The sequence below is a fragment of the Phalacrocorax aristotelis genome, chromosome 2 (genome assembly GCF_949628215.1).
Source record: "Phalacrocorax aristotelis chromosome 2, bGulAri2.1, whole genome shotgun sequence".
NCBI lineage: Eukaryota > Metazoa > Chordata > Aves > Suliformes > Phalacrocoracidae > Phalacrocorax > Phalacrocorax aristotelis.
The window spans coordinates 26709351-26730277 of NC_134277.1; the positions used below are offsets into that span (position 1 = coordinate 26709351).

General features: G+C 37.6%; 1 protein-coding gene across 1 annotated transcript in view; it reads left to right on the top strand.

Annotated features, from left to right (window-relative positions):
- Nucleotides 1–20927, top strand: part of VPS50 (VPS50 subunit of EARP/GARPII complex) — a 96036-nt gene that overhangs the window by 10580 nt on the left and 64529 nt on the right. The window contains exons 3-10 of the mRNA XM_075082843.1: nt 1055–1177; nt 1777–1848; nt 5868–5921; nt 9441–9511; nt 9925–10042; nt 10136–10171; nt 12655–12737; nt 17666–17708. Coding sequence (XP_074938944.1) covers nt 1055–1177; nt 1777–1848; nt 5868–5921; nt 9441–9511; nt 9925–10042; nt 10136–10171; nt 12655–12737; nt 17666–17708 — 600 coding nt within the window. The remainder of the gene's footprint in view (nt 1–1054; nt 1178–1776; nt 1849–5867; nt 5922–9440; nt 9512–9924; nt 10043–10135; nt 10172–12654; nt 12738–17665; nt 17709–20927) is intronic.

The following is a 20927-nucleotide window of genomic DNA, read 5'->3' on the forward strand; positions in this document are numbered from 1 at the left end:
GATAAGCCCTTGAGCTCTCGGTGATGAAAATACTGGCACCTTATCGCACTGTAACATTGTACTGTAGCGTTATTGGGAGGCTTGAGATCTTTACAGGACACTTCAGTCCCCTGGTTCGCTTCACCAGGCTTAAATTCCAGTATCGGGCAACTTGATCTGTTTTATCTTGATTTTTGGTGAAGGAGTATCCTGACACTTCTCCCTTCTGAGTGTCTGATAATGATTTTAATTTCTTCAGTGGGAACAGTCTCCAGGAGAGGGCTATTAGTAGTTGAAATGTCCACTATAGGAGGGGAAGAGAAGGTTCAGGCTCAGTCCTCTCTTGTGACCAGTGGAAGCAGCTGGGTTGTTGAGAAGACTTTCCATGGAACTAGTGACAGCAAGGAAGGGGATGCTTACCACTTGAATATTAGTTTTCATAAAGCTGACAGTGCATCTCTGCTTAGACCACGTACTCGTTGGAGAAAAATATGAAATCTGTTAATTTTGTGCAAAGAAGGCAGATTTGTTCTGGTTTTGCCTGTAAAAAATTCAAGTGTTTAATGGCATGACTTTCCTAAAGTGAATTCTGAGGGCTGAATTGAAAAGTTATATGTTTGGAGTGACATGACACTGTCTACTTTGTTTACAAAGACAGTTCTTCTGGTTTAAAAAAACTCAGGTTTTATTTGTTAACCTTTTTGTGGCCTTTTTTTTTTGCTTCTGGACGAATACCCTGCCAATATATTTTTATTTTATTATGAGAATTTCTAAACTTCAGTAGGAAAAAAAACTGGACTCCACATGCATTTGTGCCACAAATATATCGATGAAGAAACGTTAAAGTGATCTGCAACATTGAAGTCTGCACATTATTCTTTGAAAAGTTTTAAGTATCTTGCTGTTGGTAATGGTAAGAACAAGCCGCAGCATACTGATCTTTCTGTTCTTTGCCATTGCTTCTTGTTTACAACTAGTGTTGTAAATGGCTTTTGAAAAATATTTGTTTTGGTAAAATATTGCTCTTGTTAGGATGTGGTATTACATCATGGAAATCCTTTTTTATTTTGTGAAGGAGGAGCTCAGAGAACTACGTGAAGAACCAACTGATCCTCAAGCTCAGCAAGAAATAATTAACAGCATTGAAGAAGTTTATTTTTCCAATGATTCCTTTGATATTGTGAAGTACGAGTTAGAGGTAAGCTGTTTTCCTAAAAGACAGTATATAAAAGAAATGAGGGTCAAAAGTATGCTTGTTTCAATGAGCTATTTTTTGTTTTGTTTCTTGTATCTTACATTAATGCAAAAGTGTACTCTCCTGCCTCCTCTTGCGTTTGTGAGGTGCTTCTAGCATATAGTATTGGTATGGAGTCTCTTTTTTTAATGTGGTGGAGTTAATATCAGTTGCGCTAACAGGCATTTCATAATTTAAACTATTGTGAAAAAGTAAAAATAATTGGAGGGAAGAAAAAATCCGTTCTATATTTGGGTATTTTTTTAGCAAACTGAGACATAATAATTTTCAATGATTAAGGGGGTTGCAAGTATACATATATGGCTTAAAATAAGGTGACTTTGAGGTAATTATGATATTATACGATGTAGTTATAATACATTGTTTATCCTAACACTGATTTATTTCAGTACCGTCATTTGAAATAATGGATTAATTCTGCAAATTAGATTGCAGAAACAATAAGAATGTTTTTTTAATGGAATTGATTGGTTAGTTAATATTACACGTGTATTTAACATCTTTTAATGTCTCACTGAATTTAATTTGTTGTTTACATGCAGAGGCTTCCTCCAGTACTTAGTCTTCAAGAATTGGAAGAGTACAGAGACAAATTAAAACAACAGCAAGCTGCTGTAAGTAAAGTTGTTTCCTCTGTACCTTCAGGCAATTTGTTTTATTGTCTGTAAGTATAGCCAGAAGTGCAACTGAAAAAGTTTTGATTTCTTAAACAGATTAGATATTAAGCATTTTTTCTTTTAATGTTACGATGTGTGCTTTTATAGTGGAAAATCATATCAGTAAATCATGTAATCACATGAAATCATGGAAGTAAATCTTGGTGATAAGTGTTGTAACAAGGAGCAGATGTGCTAACTAATCCTTTAGAATTTGATTTTCCGAATGTTCAGCTTTTCATGTGTATTGCAAGAAAACTAATGTTCAGCATAGCGCTGAATATTGTGGTAGTATCTCTTTTTTTTAAGGATTTCTGGCAAGGTAAACCAAAATGTTTTGAAAACTCTTTCCTTGGAGTCGCTATTTTCTCTTATTTTTCATTTGCCAATTTGTTAATTGTCCAGAAGGGTTTCTAGTGAATACTGGTACAGAGTTATTACACGATAAAACAAATTAAATGTAACAATAAGTAATAATTATAATTTCATGGCGGGAAATCGGGAGTTGCACCTTCTGAAAAGTACTTGTTACATTTCAGGCTTTTAAAATTGCTGATTCATTGCTCTTTTAAAGATAAATAATATGGTAGAGGGAACGAATGTATTAACTGTGACATTTGGAGAGTATCTGCAAGTAAAGTAACAGTAATAATCTTAATTTATGTCTATAAATGAATGAAATGTACAGAAGTAGAATATTGGATCATTAACAATATGTCTTCTGCCTCAGACTGCTTTTCCCATAACAGACCTATGAAATTCTGTAAAGTATTAGTGAGAAGTTGAGCAAATGAATATGCCATGTCTCTCACTAAGGGGTATAAAGAAAGAAGTTCAAAGTGTGTGTTGGTTTTTAGTTTTGTGGTTGTTTAGTGGTGGTGGTTTGTTTTTTGTTTGCTTGGGTGGTTTTTTTTTTGTTTAGTTGGTGTTTTTTTTTTCCCCACAGTTTAAGGGGGTATGTGGTGGTGACCTAGTTTTGCAAGGAAATACATGCAGGAGTGAGAGATGCTGGATAATCCTAACACCTGTTATCAGTGTCTTGGCCATTCTGCCTACATGGTGGGAACCAGCTGCAGCTAGGGAAGTTAGTTTCAGTGCACGGCTGCTGCTGAAACACGTGAACTGGAAGGTGCATGAAGCTAATGAATAATAGGGCTGAGAACTGAGCACAAGGCTTCCAGGAAAAACGGCCTGGATATGTCTTTCTTTTAGAAAACAAACAAACAAAAACTCTCAAGCTGGAACTTCTGACAAGAAATGTGTTGAATTCCTCCCCCACCATCCCCACATTCAGGATTAGGGCTTTCTTGTATCTTCTGTAATCTAGTCTAAATGTGATTCTGCTGTAGAAAGGAATTGTTGCTTGGGTTTGTTTTCCTCCTTGGGCATGTTCCAAGCTGCTAAAATTTCTTGTATGTTGTATATCATGTCCTTGTGTCATATTTCCAGGCGGAGTGTGAGACCATTGCATGTTTTCTTCTCCTGTCTCAATTATTGTCCATTTGTTTTATGATACGTCATGTAGATTACTGTCTGTCTTAAAAGACATTAGTGTCCTTCACAGAAGACAGTACTGTGGAATGTTGTACGTTGTTAGTTCAGTCCTAAAAGTATCTTAAAGTTTATGGTGAATAGATTATTAGGTAGAGAACTCGCAACATCTGTTGACAGATGACACAATACCTCTACTTTTGAAAAAGCCTAAAGACTGCCTTTTTCATTTCAGTACCTGTATCTATAGCTGCCGTAGGATTTCACATTAGTGATTTAGAGATAATTCCAACTTCTAAATTTCTCTAACACAAATCACTGAAATGAGTGTGAATTATAGGTAGCAGAGCTCTGACTGTTACCATCTGCTTTTGCACAGCTGATCTTGGTCCTGCCTTTGTTTTCGAGGTCACTATAGACTGTATTTTCTGTAGTTTCTCTATTACAGTTTTCCATTTCATTGGATGGATTCCAGCTCACTCAAGACTTCTTTAGTATGTGTGTTGTGACAGCTTTAATTTGACTAATCATCTTGGTACAGGAAAAATGAATTAGGAGGCTTTTTAGTTGTATGGCTGTTTGGCTTCATTTTAATTAGTAGACTGTTACCTTCATCTGTATCTTTTTTTCTTCAGGAGATGAAATATATTTTCCTCATGTGAATAGGAAAGAGAAAATTGTTTGGTCCCCTCAAAGAATGTTCTTGTTTGTATGCATTGATAACTCCAGCCACGTTCATTGCTAGCAATTGCAATTCTGGATTCCAAAAGTTAAGAACTAAAAAATGAATCAACACAATTGTACAGAAGATGCCAAAATGGGTGGGACAATTTGGAAATTAATAACCTGGGATAGTATTGCTCATCTAAAAGAAAGAGAATAGCTTGGAAGCTCAGAAGCGTAGTGTCACCGCGTTCAGGGAAAGAGAAAAAAAAAAAGATATCACTGTGGCAGATGCTTGACAGTGTTGAGATTGTTGTTAGTCAAGGGTAACTGAGAACTTGCAAAACAAATAGCAGAGTGAAAACTGAAAATGAAACCCATCTTTTATTCATGTGTACTGCTTGATGAATCCCTTCAACAGTGAAGAATCAAACTGTTAGATCTGTAGTAGGGGAATGCATAGCTAGCAGGTATATCCCTGTCCTAAATTTTTTTACAGGCACAAGGCTAGTGGAAAGAACAAGTTGGAAAAGGGAGGTGAAAATTTCTCAGGATTTAGCCTGTGCAGAGAACAAAACTTCTTTAGAGCCCCAAGGTCATGTAGGCTTGTGGAGCTTTTGGCCTGATAACATCCTTTCCTGCCCCTGCCCTGCTCTGGAGTGGTTTTTTTGCTGTCCTGCAGAAGAAAGCTTTATTTAAGAGGGTTTAAAATTCTTTGATGATTCTGGCTGTTTGTTAATGTGGAAGGAGGAAAGCTAGATAGCTTTCCTAGAAAGCTAAATAGCTAGACATATGTCCCTTGTCCAGGTTGCCAGCCGATGATATCGGAGTACTTTGAACACCATTTGTGTGCAGGTGCTCTTCCAGAGTATGGGAACAGACCTGCTGGAGCCACTGTATGTTTGTTGCAGGAACGCTGACTGAAGATCCCAACTTTGTGCTATGTTTGACTAAGCAGTCAAAGAATGATGAAGAGATTTTTATATATTTCCCAGTAGTGCATTGTGGGCTGGCTGACAGTCGTAGCCAGTTTTGTTTTAGTTTCATTTTTGGGAGTATTGTTCCCCAAGAAGAATATAGAGCAATACAGGCAATTTCTTTGTCATGTTTGAAACTGTTTCTTGTTTTAAATATTTGTAGTTCCTGCTGAAAAACAAAACAGAACACTATTCTGAAGCTTGCGTTTTTATGACTGTTAGTGTTGGAAATTTTTTTTGGGTAGAAGAGACTGATCAAGGTAGCAGTGCCCGTTTTTAAATTCAGTAAATTTTAAATTCAGCAGTTCTTACTAGCATTCCACTTACTGTTAGTTCAGAGCAATGGAGGAAAATTTTAAAATATGCATGTTCTGTGTGCTAAAGAAAGGGTACAGTGTGCGTATTCATTTTGACACAGATTTTATTTAATACATTATCATTCTGAAAGGTAGGTATCCTTGTGGCTTTCTTAGATCTCCATGGTAGATGGTTAACTTAAATTTGTACTCTAGCAGTACCACAAGCAGAATGTAAGCAGTTGGGGTGTCCCATATTATTTCTTTTTTTCTATTCTAGTGTGTTCCTTAACAAGCAAAGAGGTAAGGGATTAATTTAAAAATGCCCAGTAATTCCTAGATGTAACTGTAAACATTTTTCTTGTCTTGCTCTTAAGGAAAACTGATTATAATTTTTAGGATTTTTTACCTTGGTGTGGCATACATATTAATAAATTTGAAAACTACAGAACTAAATGATCCAGAATCACAAACTTGTAGAACTTCAGTAGAGGGATGGCCTATTTAATTGAGATTGCCGTGTATCACATGTAACATTCTTTTTTTTAAGGTATCTAAGAAAGTTGCAGACTTGATTCTTGAAAAACAGCCTGCATATGTTCAGGTAAGACAACTTACAGTCACTTTTTAAGAGTTAACGACTCAATTTTGTGCTGTTCTAATGCTGCTCTTGTTTAATTGGGGATTAAATATAGTAATTTGTTAGTAGAGATGCTAGTGCCTGATTGGAACTAGCTGTCTACGTATGATAAAGCTGTATCTGTAGAATAAAAAGAACCAAGGGCGTATTGAGCTGGAGGCCCTTAGGATGATAAAGGCTTTGGCATATGACCATTTTAAGAATGCTTTCTGAAAACATGAATTCACAGGCTTGACTAATACCTTTAATGGACTTGAACAGGAGCTTCTTTAGTGCCTGTGTTTAGGAATGGTTTCAGATCTTTTTCCATAAGAGAAAAAGGCAATGACCTTTCTGAAGAGCACTTATCCAGAAACCTGCCACTAGCTCAGGCAGCTGTGAGAAGAAAGCATCTAAGAGGTTGAGCTGGAATAGAGCCTCAACGTATCAAAGATCTCTGAGAGCAAAACAAAACAAAACTGCTTTAGCCACTTGCAGTAGAATATTGGCATGGCTTCTCTCCTTGCTTCCAAAACATAATTGGAATAGCTGTCGTAATGATTCTATAAAGAGAAGATGGTTTCTTTCTAGCCATTTATTTTTAGTAATGCCCCAATACATTTGGTCAGCTCTGCCTGATTTTATGTGATCTTTCCAGGAAATGACAGCAGGAATTCTGCAAAGTGAAAACTTGGGATTGTTATCAAAGTAGTCTGAGAATTATCCTGTGGTGGATAATTCTGTGTGTGTACAGCACCTTGCGCAAGTGTTGTCATATCAGTGATTACGGCAATTCTCATTTTGGTCAGGAAGCTGGGGAGAGTGTGGGAGGGAGTGGTGGCTGCATTTGATGGTAGAAGTGTTCTTTTTTTCTTTCTTCTTTTCTTCTTCTTTCCTTTCTTCTCTCCGCTCCTTCCTCATGACCTTCTTCCTGTTCCGTTCCTCCCTTCCTTGTCTCCTGCTTCTCAGCTGATGCACTGCTGCAGCAGGCTAGTGCTTGTACCTCCTGGGTGTTAACCCATGGTAGTTGTCGTGGAGCTGGAGTTATTTTCTGCTGTCATCCAGAGGGCACAACTTCCTCTTCTGCTCACTTGCACTCATGGCCCACACATGGAGCCTTAGTGACCTTCTGAGTGTCCCATCTATGCTGTGGCATTTTGCTGGGTGGAAGGAGGAGTGCTGCTGTTTAAAGAAAAATGGGGCAGGGGGGTGTGAGCATTGCTTGCATCATCTCCTGCAATAGCTTGTGGTAGAAAAAAGCTGTAATGGCAATATTATTTCAGTTTTAGTTAAAGAAGTCAGGTGGGAGGCTTTTGCAGAAGGTGGCTGGGTAAGTGCTACAGTGGTCGAGTCTTTGTAAGATAGTGTGAAGAGGGGCAGAAAGGGTAATTGTATGGTATCAAATCATTCTAGTATAGTTTTGCTGTTGTGCATGTTCAGAACTGATATTGTTGAACAAGTGCTGCTTTTTCTGAACCCAGCAGCTTCACTTTTAAAACCCCCTCTCAATGCATAATATCACTTTGGAGAATGTGATTCTTGCATTTTGCTGTGCAATGTTAATATTCTTATCCCAGCAACATCTTAGTGAGGTGCATGTGCTGTATACCAAGGAGTTCTTTCAGCTGTTCCAAAGGGACAGTTAAAAATGCATTGTGCCAGTAAGAATCTTTAAAAACGTTTCTCAAATGTGCATTTGCCTGATTAAGTCAGTAATATTTCAATGTTAGTTATGAGCACAGGCTTGCACAGAGTTATTCTTGTCAGTAGACTTCTCAGAGATTTCTGGTGGGCATCATAGGACTCACTTTCCCACTGACTCATGAAGTGAACCTGCTGCTGTGCTGTGGGTACTTCGCAATGGCATCTCCAGTTACAGTAACAGGTCATTAGAAGAAGTAGAAATGGAGTTTACTCTGTCTCCTGGACACATTGTTTCCACTGTGCAAAGGAAAGTGTGGGGAAGTCATGGTTTGTACCCCACTCCTAGTATGAAGTACTGGACTAGCAGGCACTGCTACGTGCTGAGAGAGGCATGGCACAGGCACAAGGGAAGGGGTTTATAGTTTTCCCTTCTCAGAAGGAAAGGCATGCCTTAGGAACTACTGATGCATGGAAGATTGTCACTGAGAAGAGAAAAAAATGTATTCAGTCCTAAATGCTGGACAGAAGACTCCCTCTCTGGGACCATTAGGCTGCACTTTCTCCCTGTGGCCCTCCATCCAGTCATGTCCAAAGGAGAGATTTTACAGAATCTTTTCAAGAGGCAAGACTGGAATTGAGTTGCTCCTTATTGTATGCGTTTCCTCATGAAAAAGGGAACAATGGACTTTTGAACAGCTCTGACATTTGCAAAGTATGTTTTTATTGAGAAGTAGGTACTGAGGGAAGTAATCTTTGAATTTGGTTTCTTAAGATATTATGCACAGCAGCAACTAGGCTGTCATTTTTCCAAAAGCAATGTTGGTAACGTAAAGGAGGAACTGTTCTTGGTGAAAGATGCAGCTCAGTGATTGGTCAGATTTACTTGTGTCTTTGGAGGCTGACCAGGAGCTGATCTTAAACTGAACTAAATTTTAAACTTGTTTTTCCTAGTCATATCTTTAAAATTAGATTAGTTTTCAAAGTGAGTCTCCTTTCTCCCCACGGAAAGCATTTGCTAGGTTTTGAAATGATGAGCATTATTTAAAAAAAAAAGGTTTTTTTTTCTTTAGCATGGGGAGAGCGTTCACTTTTCTGCAGTGCTGTTCTGATCAAAATAAAGCCTAATAGGTATATTAAAAATTTTATATTTTTAAAGAAGTTGAGATAATGCTAGGCACTTCACAAAGTCAAAATCAAGCTAGATTCAGGTCACCTGTGCTGAAGAGTTTTCAGCTGAAATTCAACAGGATACAATTAGCATTCATTATGAACTGGCATCTATTAAATTGGTAGAACGCAAGTGCTTCTAAACAAGGAAATGCTGTGTGAAACATGGGGTTTGGTTTGGTTGAGGGTGTTTTGTGTGGTTTTTTTTTTTTATTTGTTTGGGGTTTTTTTTGTTGTTGTTTTGCTGCTCTCTGGCATATTTAATGCAAATTAAACCCTGTTTTTTGACTTCCCTGAAGCTTTAATCATTCTGCTGTGGTGCATTAATGGTGTACAGAATCTTAGGCTAAATGTATCGTATATAAATGTGGAGGGTCCCACTGCAATGAAAATGGATTTCAAGTATATTTCTTCAAGAGGGAATTGTATTTTGAAAGATAGTTTTAAAAGATATTAATGTTACATTCTAGTGCGTAGTATATATATGTCGTGGTTTAGTCGGCGAGTCAGCCCCACACAGTCACTCGCTCACTCCCCCACCAGCACAATATAAAATGATGAAACAAATGATATATAAAGTAAGTCTACAAAGTTGTCATAACATCTTATGAGAAACCTGCTAATCACTGGTCTTTGCAGGTGTGTAGCACAACTTTAACTTGTATATTTATTTAATGTGTTGTCTCTGTGTAGGAACTTGAACGTGTTACATCATTGCAGACCGGCCTTCAGTTAGCAGCTGTTATTTGCACAAATGGAAGAAGGTATCTTGCTTAAGTAATGGTGAAGATTGAAAGGGGGAAAAAGTACTTAAGAAGATATCTGTAAACCCAGGAAGTTTGCTTGCTGATGATATTTCCTATTTATGTGCTGAATGGAATTAGCAATAGTAGTTAAAGATACTGAAACAAATACCAGCTGCTTTCTCTCAGCAGCTCTCACTTTTTCAGTTGGACATTCTCTTTAAAATAGGAACCTTTTGAGATACGCCACTGATCCACAGACAAGTTCTGCGGAAGGGAAAGCATACCTTCTTAGTAGTCTGTTGGTATCATCTCAGTTTCAGGGTTTCCCAAACAATGCTGACAATCTTATTTTTTAGCGTGTGTTTTGATGGACTTGTTAGAACTTATTCCTAATAAATTCTAGAAGATTATGTTCATTTTAACTTTTGCAGACACCTGAATATAGCAAAGGAAGGCTTCACACAAACTAGTTTGGGGCTTCTTGCAAATCAGAGGAAACGACAGTTGCTTATTGGACTGCTAAAGTCTCTGAGAACAATAAAAACACTGGTAGGCACAGTTGTTTTTGTTCAATGGCAAAATATTTTTCTTAATTTCTGTGTAGTTATCACTGTTTTTTTAATTAATTTTTTTATTTTTTAGCAAAGAACTGATGTGCGTTTGAGTGAGATGTTGGAGGTAAGTCCCTGCCAGACTATTATATTTTGAAGCTATCATAAGTCTAATTTTGTCAGACACCTTACTTTTGTCTCTTCTTTCCTTCCTCTTGCAAACAGGCTATGGGTGTATGCAGGTGGTGAAATAAAAAATATTCTTTTTTTGAATGTTGTGAGAAATACTTCATATCAAATTAGATAGCCCCTCTGCTGGCTGGGGGGAGTATATTCTTTCAAAGACTCAGTCCTGCTTTTAGATCTGGGCACAGAGGCTTGAGTTAGTTCAGTAAGAGTGCTATGGAGTCTTCATTCCCCTCCCTGCCCTCAATTTACACTTCTTCTCTGGCCTTAGCTTGATATTTGGAAGAAAAAATTAACGTGAGATTAGCTGAGAGTTGATATGCTGGGTCTAGATAAAGTACTTCTACTGGTATATTACTGTACAGATTTATATATGGGCTCCCTATTTAGTACTTTATTTGTAAGCGTAGTAGCTTCTCTCCTTATTCGTTGGATTGGCTTTTAAATAGTCAGTTGTAGAAAACAATGCAGCATGCAGGCCATGACACTGAGAGTTCTACTGATACAGTATATATACTGCCTAAAAATGCAGTAGGCACCACACAGAGCAAAAAGAAGATCTTGTCTTAAGGTGATTAATTGTATGAAAAACAGCTTCAGGATTTTATTGACAGCTATATTTTAATAATGCAGTGTAACAATTTTGGCTTGCTACTTTGCCAAATATTTACAACTAATACTGGATGGAACATCATTACGATAATACATAGATACTAAATTTGGAAATTGAGTCTTAATAATTGTAACTCTTAAGATTCCTTGAGTTTAATTCCATCTTGGGTAATATACCTTGTCTCAGTACACTTTCTTATTCTTTACCAAGTAAGAATGTATTAATTTACAGGCTACATAAACATTGCCTTCTGCTCAGTAAGTCCTGTACAATGATTAAGCTTTCATTTCTGTACTGTATTTTGTTGCACAGGAAATCAGCTCTTCACTGTCTACTGGTAGGAGTTGTCTTGAGACAGAGGTGTGGGTGTTGCGTTCACACACAGACACTAATGTCTGATTATTATAACTGGCCAGTGATTCGTAAACATTGAGGGCTGGCAAAGTGCCGTTTTAGAGCTGTGCTCAGTGTCTGCTCCCACTAAGGTATCCCAGATATTGGCCAATTTCTTGTCTTTAGTCCAATAAGAAGTTAGAAGCTTGGAATATGCATGAGAGCTATTAGTAGCCATTCACAGAGGAACATTTGGATAGGGTTCCCAATTAAAAAAAGACCAGACATGAAGCTATAATAACTTACGAGGGTGAGCTGCATCTGGAATATATTAGTCATGTATGTTATGCAAGCAGGCTTTCTTATCAGAGCTGTTAGACTTCTTGGAACAAGTGCCAGCTTTTCAGTGGAGAAGGATGCAAAGAGCTGTAAATGCAGCAATCATTTTAGACCAATGTACTGTTCTGTTTTCATCTAATTGATAATGTGTGCGGGGTTTTTTGTGTGTTTTTAGCTAAACTTGATCCGCATTAGAATGCTGCTGTTAAAATGAATTTCATTTCAGAAACTCTTTTATGATAATAGCTGAATATAAATTGCCCTTGCGTTTTTACTCTTCAATCAATGACTTTGAAATCCCAGTAACAGCTTTGCATTTGAGCTCTCTGAAACATGTAGTATAACAGATGTAATTAGGACAGAAAAGGGAAGCTTTTAGGTATTAGGGAGGGTTTTCCTGCCTTAAAGAGCCTTTCCGGCTAGTAGTTATACCCAAGGCACTGCCCATTTTCTGTTGGCAAGATGCTGGGGATTTACATTTTTGTGTGTATCTTTTTGTTCCGGTTTTGTCCTGGCATCCTGTGTACTTCCTGATTGATCTGTCTACCTATTGGATATTCTTATAAATTAAGACAATATTTCCAGATTTTTCTTCTGAAGTATGTTCTTTTTGTCCTGTGCCCTTATGTGAGCCAGTTGTCTTTAAATTCACTTCCAATTAGCTATATAATGTGTCAAATTAAATAGTGTGTATTTGGGCATAATGTTGGAGTGTCTCCGTTGTCTCTTTTCAGGTTTGTAAACTATGGCAACAGCCTGACAGTGCCTGAACTTACCTCTTTTCTTGTTCGTGAATAGATCGTATTGTATTAACAAACGTTTGGAAGTTAACAGGGAAGATGTTAGTTGTTTTGTAATAAAAACTTTGATATCTTTTGTATGAATGCATAAGACAAAAAAAAGCAAGTCATTTGATTAAAGTAATGTAATACATAGTGTTTTCAGGTGTTCTATTTCTAAACTGGTTGCACATTAAGTTCTGCAATAGACAGTGATTAATTTCCTTTAACCTTACTGTATAGATATGAGAGGCAAAATATTTTGTTCTTAATGTTTATACATAAGCATGTAAGCTAAAATGGGTGTTGCAGTGTTTCCTTCAATAGCCAAATTGGCTTTCCATTGTATTTTATCCTAAGGAAGAGGACTATCCAGGAGCTATTCAGCTGTGCTTGGAATGCCAGAAAGCTGCCAGCACTTTCAAACACTACAGTTGTATAAGGTAAGGTGGCATTGTGCAGATTTCAGTTTCTCTATGATTTTATTTGTAAATGGTATAAACCAGTGATCATTAATTGTTATTCTCTAAAGCAGCTTTGAATGAAATTTAATTTTCTCCTTAGAAGAGTAAAATTTAGATATTCATAAAAGCATAAACATCCTCAGTAGTTTCTCCCCTCCCTGTACCGCTGCTAACCAGTCTTCACAGTCATAACGCTATATAATCTATGTTTGGACTATGTCATTGTTTTACAACAGTTGTAGTATGTTGCCGGGTAAACTTTCAGCTAAGACTGAATTATAATTGTGCTGCAACCTGCAGCTTAGAGATACCTGAGCTAATTATTTAATAAGCAAGTTTATATTCTGAAATTAATTTACCTACAGCAAGATGGCTCGTGGAGGGTAACTTACCCTGATCATTGGCGATGAAATTAGCAAGTGCAGAGCTTCATGCAGTCATGGAGAAATTGCTTTCAGAACCAGAACTAATTTGAATATCTGCAATGCTTAGCTTGGAAAGGCTTGATGTTTCCATATCTTCTTAGAAAGAAAAAATAATTGGTTAAACATTAAGTTCAAAGTCATGATAGATATGATAATAAAGGAGTAAAATGAAGTGAATTTTGATGTTTCATCCACTAGGATGATCATCACATTAATTAGATTTTCTTTTTGTGTTATTTTTCGTTAGAATTTTAAATTGGTGGGTAGAATTCTGACATTGTTTGATCTCCTGTCAGAATGCACTCTGACTTAGCAGGGCCAAAATCTATGAAAACACGTTTTGCTTCCCTTTGTCCTCTAAATGTATGCTTTGTTGCAACTTCAGAGTAATTGCCCATAATCCTCAATTTCAGTTTAGAGTCTGCTTTTGAGGAGGTGGTGTTTCAGCATCTGAAGATGCACCAAAAAAGTGTATGAAGTTAGAAATTCTGCCTGGAAATAAGCCCCTGTATTCTGAAGTCAGATTTCAAAGCTGCTTTTTGCTTTAATTTTAGTTCCATAAAACTTCCATGTGGATATAAATTGACTGTACAGCCAACATTTGCCTACATATATTAAATTTTTGAATCCATTCCTTAAATAGTAGTCAATGAAAACTATTTATTGGAATGAGGAAGAATGACTGTGGTTTCCCTCAGTCCTTGACAATTTAGTTGTTGAGAAGCAGGATGACTCCTGCTTTTGCTTTGCTTGACTCTACTTTCTGTAGAGAGACGGGTCTTGCAGTTTTCCATACCTGTGGCCCATTTAGTCTGTTCAGTCTGCTCTCCTTAGTATTTATTGCTCTTTCAGAAGCTCTGTGGCTCCAAACATAAATCTGATTTATTCTGCGTATCTCCTGCACTTTTTTCTTTTGGAGAATTTAGCAACATCTCTTCAGCTTGAAAAGGCAGCTTGGCTTCTTAGAATCTTGCAGTGCTCATCTGGAAAAGAGATTTAGGTTAAATTACACAGTTTCTATGACTTAAATTCTGTTTTGTGTGAATGATAAAGTTTCTGCTTCATGTTGATTCACTTCAAGCTTTCATTGCAGCTTCAAAATTTATCTCCACTACACTATGTCCGGTATAGCAAAATCTGGAATTGAAACTAACAGTTCACATTTTTGCCACTTGTAATATTTAACTGCAAAGGCATGCTATTTTAAATCTGCTAGCATACTGACAAGATATCCTTGCATCCAAGAACATGGTTTCCTGAAAGAAAGGACGATGACAGAAAAAATCAGCAATGCTTCTTTATTCTGAGTGCTTTGAGCTTGTTTTTGTTTTCATTTTGAGAGCAGAATGACGTTCTAGCTGTAAATCCCAGCCCCAGTGCATACATTTCAGTGTCTGTGCACTGTTTTTCTTGCAGAAGTCAGAAAGAATATGTATTGCATGGAATAATGTCTCACTAGCAGGGGATTGGGCTAAACAAACATATCTTTTGCATTTCTGTTTAGGACTGCAATAAAAAAAAGCTAGTGGAGAAACAGGCATGTAGTAGCATTTATAATGTCCTTATATGAGACATCACCTCTGTATCTTACCATGAAATTTTCACAGTATCCATTTGATTGTCCACTGTCCACATGACAAGAATCAGTGCCTTACTTTGTAAAATCATTCTTCACATTTTTCTTGCTAGGTGGTGGTAGGAGTTGGGTATAGCTCTTAAACAGCAGGGAATTTAAACCTTTCTGTGAGGAGTATAATTTTTAATTTTGGTGTATACATAATCTGAAGAGGCAAGCACTTCACCTTCCTTGCTAAGACTTCTTTGGTTTTAAGGGTGGCTTCTCATCCTCCTTTGAGATAATGGTCTGGATGTCTATTATTTTTATTCTCCGTTGTCCTCATCCTAGGGAATGTTTGCATTAGGTGATTCATTTTTGTTTAAAAACATAAAGTATTTTGCCTTCTGCTTGTTTATCTTTCTGATGTGAGTAGACTGCCTTGTAAAACCTGTAGGAAAATGTTGTGTCAGATAATAGGTTGACTCTGTTTATTGCATTTGGGTCAAAATGTTACCTCTGTTTATATTGCAGTAATGTGCCTTCTGCAGATGTGCTAATTTAGATTTGTATGGATGAGGATGCAAAAAAAAAAGACTTCTAATATGGTTTTTATGAATGAAATTAATGCCTTGAATTAAATTCTCAATTATGGTAAATGGGCTTTTATAATAATCACGTCACCATCATGTCTAACCACTACCTTTATAATTCTGTCTTAGAAAATATGTACAGATTTAGCTGGACACTGCATTTCTAAATTTTCACTTCAATACTTGATGAAAGTTACTTCCCTTATCAAATTTTGTGATCATACCTTCTTTTGCTAAATTAGTTAGCATAAATGTAGGCTGTATTCTTGCAAACATCTCCATATATCATAGCTTGGTTGAATAAATAAACTATGAATTTGTGTATTTAAAATTGGTGCCTGAGCCCTTGCTGGAATGGGAAGACAGCGCTGTCACAGGGGTTGCACTAAATAGTCGGGGTAAGGAACACTTGGCAGTTTTACCTTACCCGTGTTTCATGTGGAACAAGATCATTTGAATTCCTCCCCATCCTCCTCTCCAGGAAGAAAGGAAATATACACCATTCCAGAATAGCCCTGATCTTGGGGCATTTGGTGGGAATTGTGACATGAGGGCTGAGCTCCTATGTCACCAGGTGACTGCAAACTGAGACTTGCCTGGCATTAAGAATAGTGGAAACAAGGAACTAGTTTTCATGAGTATCTATCTGGTATGCAGATGAGATTAATCAAATGTGATCACCTGCAGTAATCAAGAAATGGAAGTTTTTCAGCCCTACGTTGCAGTAGTTGAGTAAGTTCTTCATGTGTGTGTGACCGTGTAAGTTGCCTGGCTGAGGTGAAGAATCCCTGTGTGTATTTAATTTAATTAGAAAAGGTGATGAAATGCTGTATTAGGAGCATGTTGTTCATGACATTTGTTTGAAAGGAATCATAGCCTGGTGTTTATATGGTACCTGCTACCATTAGGAGTGTTGTGAATTTTCACAGGACTTAGAGCAGTACAATTGCTTAATTTGTTCAGTCTCTGCAGAGACTACCTGTGTGTGTTGCATCAGGTTTTTTGCTAATGTCAGCAGCTTCTATATTTTAGACCAGTTAATTTCAATGTGTAAACCAACTGTATGTTTATACACAGGGGGTGATGGTCTATGCTGTACCTAGTTCTAAAGATGGAAAGGAGTGATTCTGTGGACACAGCAAGGTTCTTACTCTTGTTCTAATGTCTTCTTGCTAGCTAAAAGAACTGGAGTAACAGGAAATGCTCATAATCTCAGCAGGAGGTGTAGTAACATGAAATTGTTATGGAGTCTTTTCTGTGTGAAGGCTTGTTGCTTGTGGAGAAGCAACAAAGAAAGATTGACTACTCAATTTAGTGTTTAATGCCAGCTCTTTCTGATGCAGTTTTTTCTGTTTAAACCTTTGTTTGGAGGATGTTGTATCCAGGTTATCTAGCAGAACGAAAAAAGGAGGGGTGATGGGTGTATCATTTAAGTGGAGTGAACCAGGTAGGGAAGCTAGAACCCATCTTTTGATAGTTAACGTAGGCCCCTTAAGAGAAGATTCAGAGCACAGAAGTAAGTTGTCTAAAATGAGGTATGGTGATTATCCCATGGACAATCTGTGCTTTCCGTGCTTGAAGAGAATATCCGCCATATTTCTTGGTTGCTTTGACCCTTCCAGACAAAAACACAGTAGTCATATTTTGTGTCTTATTTTTCTCACCGGTGCTCTGAAATTTTTAAAGCTGATTGTTGGAAAGGAGCAGTTGTGCCTTTCTTCGTCCTAAATAGTTTCTCTTGTGGTAGCTATTTTTGTTAATCTTTCTATACCAAATATACCTCAGAGAAGTGAAATTATAGTCTTGCACAACTTTCAGAAAATCTTTTTAAGCTTAAGTTCTTTTTTTTCCTGTAGCGTTTCTGTACAGGGTTCCTGAGCAGCAAATAGAAGTTACTATACCATAGTTTGCAAAGACTTGACAGCCCTGACCTTTCTGGGTATGTGTTCAGCTGTAGACCACAGTGCCAAATCACAGTATTTAGAGCACCATTTTCTTGGGGGTTGGGAATGTCTCTGAATGCTTGGCTAAATCCTGGTAGGATGGGGTCTTGTCTGGGCCCTCTTAACACTGTCGCAGTATAAACCTAGGAGAATGTGTGCTGCTACAGATATTTTAATTCGAAGTGTTAGGAATATTGCAAATGCCTGTGGTAAGTGCCTTTCAGTAGTAACAGTAGCGTGGTGATGCTAGTCTGACACAGTAACAGGAGGTTAATGATTTATGATAAATTATTGTGGCTCTGTAGCAGGCAAATATGTTTTTTGGAAACAAACTTGGTGTGAAATGTTAATATGATCAGCAGTTTTAAACAGTTTTTTCTTTCATTAATAGTGAGTTGAATTCAAAACTGCAAGACACCTTGGAACAAATAGAGGTAAGAATTAATATATTGCTGTTTAGTGTTTGTTAGTATTTAACCTCTAGATACCAGAGCTTTCTAACACAATGTTATTAGCAATTACAGAATGTGCAGGTTTCCTTCAAATACTGTCTTTGGAATGCTATAGTCTCTGCTCTTCATGTAGACTTTCGTGCTGCAGTCAACCTAAATGCTCTATAATATGTTGTCAAACTTGTGTGCCCAGCTCGCTAACTGTGCCCACTTTAAGTGGTAATGTGAATCCTTCCCACAGGCTACAGTTCCTCACAAACTGCTCCAGTGTGGGTCCCTTCGACAGGGTGCAGTCCTTCAGGAACAGACTGCTCCAGCGTGCGGCCCCCATGGGGTCACAAGTCCTGCCAGCAAATCTGCTCCAGTGTGGGCTCCTCTTTCCGCAGGTCCACAGGTCCTGCCAGGAGCCTGCTCCAGTGTGGGCTTCCCACGGGGTCACAGCCTCCTTCAGGCATTCACCTGCTTCTGTATGGGGTCCTCCATGTGCTGCAGGTGGATATCTGCTCCACTGTTAACCTCCATGGGCTGCAGGGGAATCTCTCCTCCACTGCCTGGAGCACCTCCTTGCCTTCCTTTACTGACCTTGGTGCCCGCAGAGTTGTTCCTCTCACACATTCTCATTCCTCTCTCCAGCTGCAATTGCTGTTGTGCAGTTTTTCCCCCCTTCTTAAGTGTGTTATTCCAGCGGTGCTACAACTGTTGCTGATGGGCTCAGCCTTGGCCAGCGGCGGGTCCACCTTGGAGCCGGCTGGAACTGGCTTTGTTGGACATGGGGGAAGCTTCTAGCAGCTTCTCAAAGAAGCCACCCCTGTGGCCCCCACACTACTAAAACCTTGCCACTCAAACCCAATATGCTCCATTACTAGGTAATTTTGAACTGGAACTTGGCAAGCTTTTTTATAAGAAGTCTAGTAAGGTACTTATGTATATGTAGTGCATGAGTGTATGTAATGCCTACACATGTAATGCGTAGCAGGAAACTGATTTGTCTATCCCAGCAGCTCTCTATGCCTCTGGTCATGTGCTCTTTAGAAAGTCAGATTAATGCATGTACCTCATTATTTAATTCCCTGTACAGTTAGAACTTTGTTACAAATTTCTGTCATTTATTCCATTGTACTTCTGCTTTCTTCCAAAGCTTTTTTTTTGTTTGTTCTTTTACTCTTTCGCTGATAAATAATCTATTCAGAGCATGGCTGGCTCTAACGAACTAATGAAATGACTGTTTTCTTCTTACCCTCACATAGGCTAGCCATTAAACTCATGTTTTTGTTTTAATATCACTCAACTTGCATTTCTATTGCTTTCATTTACTTGCCATTTATTCCTTGTGAGCAAACATTGATGTTGCTTAAAGGAGACATGCATCTTCTCTTCCTTCCAGTAACAGCTTTGCAGAGTAAATTCTGCTTGTACTAAAACATGGTAACGTGTGCCATGTTGGTTGATGAAAGCAATTCACAGCTAGCTAAATAATCATATTAAAGATTTTTATTTATTACTTGTGAATTTATAGAAATATATTATTTTCCTCGCAAAGATGGGTGCTAGGTGGTAACTCCAGAAAGTGTTGGGTTGAGGGTTGGACTTGATGATCTTAGTGGTCTTTTCCAACCTTAATGATTCTATGATTCTATGACAGTATCTTATTTTCTACTGAAATTATGTCTATGCATATAGGAGAAATGTAAGTCTTCCTGAGGTTCCCAGAGTGTTCCTGTGAAATATATGCTTTAGTTAGTATACAATCATATTCTGCTAATTAATATTTTAATAATAAGTCTTCTCATTAGTTGAGTGCCTCTGCTTATGTCCATTCCTTTTTTCTTTTTTTTTTTTTTTTTTTGTATTTTCTTCTTGAAGTTTAGGTTTTAACATTGACCTTACCTCTATACTATGTTACAAATAAAATGCAAGGTGGCTATAGCAGAAGGAACCATTGAAAAACGGAGCTGAAAAGTTTAATGTGCTCTGTGTTTGAGCTCTGTTCATGGGCAGTTTGATATCCCTGTTTCTCTCTTTCTTCAGCTGTTCTGCATAAAATAAGAGAAGGGAAAAAACATTTTTTTAAACCAGTGTATGGCTGAAATTCAAATTGCTGAGTAACCTTGTAAAGAAGTTCTGAATCTTTAGGTTCCTTGTCCTTTTACCATTTTGCTTTGGAAAAAATGCACTTTTTAATTGTATTCTGGTCTCCTTTTTTGTGCTTAAAGAAAATATTGATGTGCTTAAAAAACCCAGCAAAACGAAACACACCCCTCCCAAACACAACAGCAACACCCCCCTCCACCCCCCCACCCCCAACCTCTGAGATTAAAATCCATAAATATTTTGTGGCTAATGAAGTAATGCATGAAAATTTTCCAGTGGAGTCAGTAAAAGAACATAACGACTGAACAACCATCTCTTGTGGTTTCTATATGCAAGAGTAAGACTACATTGCAAGATACTTAAATAATACAAATTGAAGTGGCTTTAGTGACTAGCAAGGAGAGAAAATATCTGCAAGCTGTGCATGTTATCATATGTTATTGATCCGTTTTCTCTTCCTGCATAGTTGATTGAAAACAACTAGTTAGGCTGTGTATCTCTGAATATATTACAGTGTCTAAGTAAGAATTATGTTATTAAGCTACATGGTCAAATTCTTGGAAGCTTTATTAGTTAGTCATTAAGTATATGATCCTATTAGTTTTTTTTCATTCAGTGTACACAGTGGATGAACTTAATTTATTGCAAAGCTGTTCAATAGGCTCAGACACAGCTCTGATGGCAGAACTACTAATTGTGTCTGTGTTTTCTTTGTTTTTCTCCTGTGGTACTGATCATTGTATCACTGGTATAGTACTCCATAAATGACTTATTTCACAATGAATTTTTAAGTTGGGTAGTGTTAATTCCATTTAGTAGGTGGCAGTCAGAAGGTTAAGTAGTCTATAATTGAATTGCTTGAGCTGAAACACCTGTGGAGCATTTTAGTTTTTTTCCCCAAATCTGGGTTTTTCTTAGGAGTGGGAGTAGACCAAGTTATAAATCCAAGCTTTCCCATATTGCGGTGCTAGACCTTCTCAGAGTAAACATCTCTCTGAATTTGACTTCAGCAAAGTAGTGTACTTTTTACTGTGCTTGTTCTTGGGAATGGTGGAACTGTTTGGCTGACAGAAATTTCAGGCTGAAGTACTTTAGGCTGCAAGAAGTAAT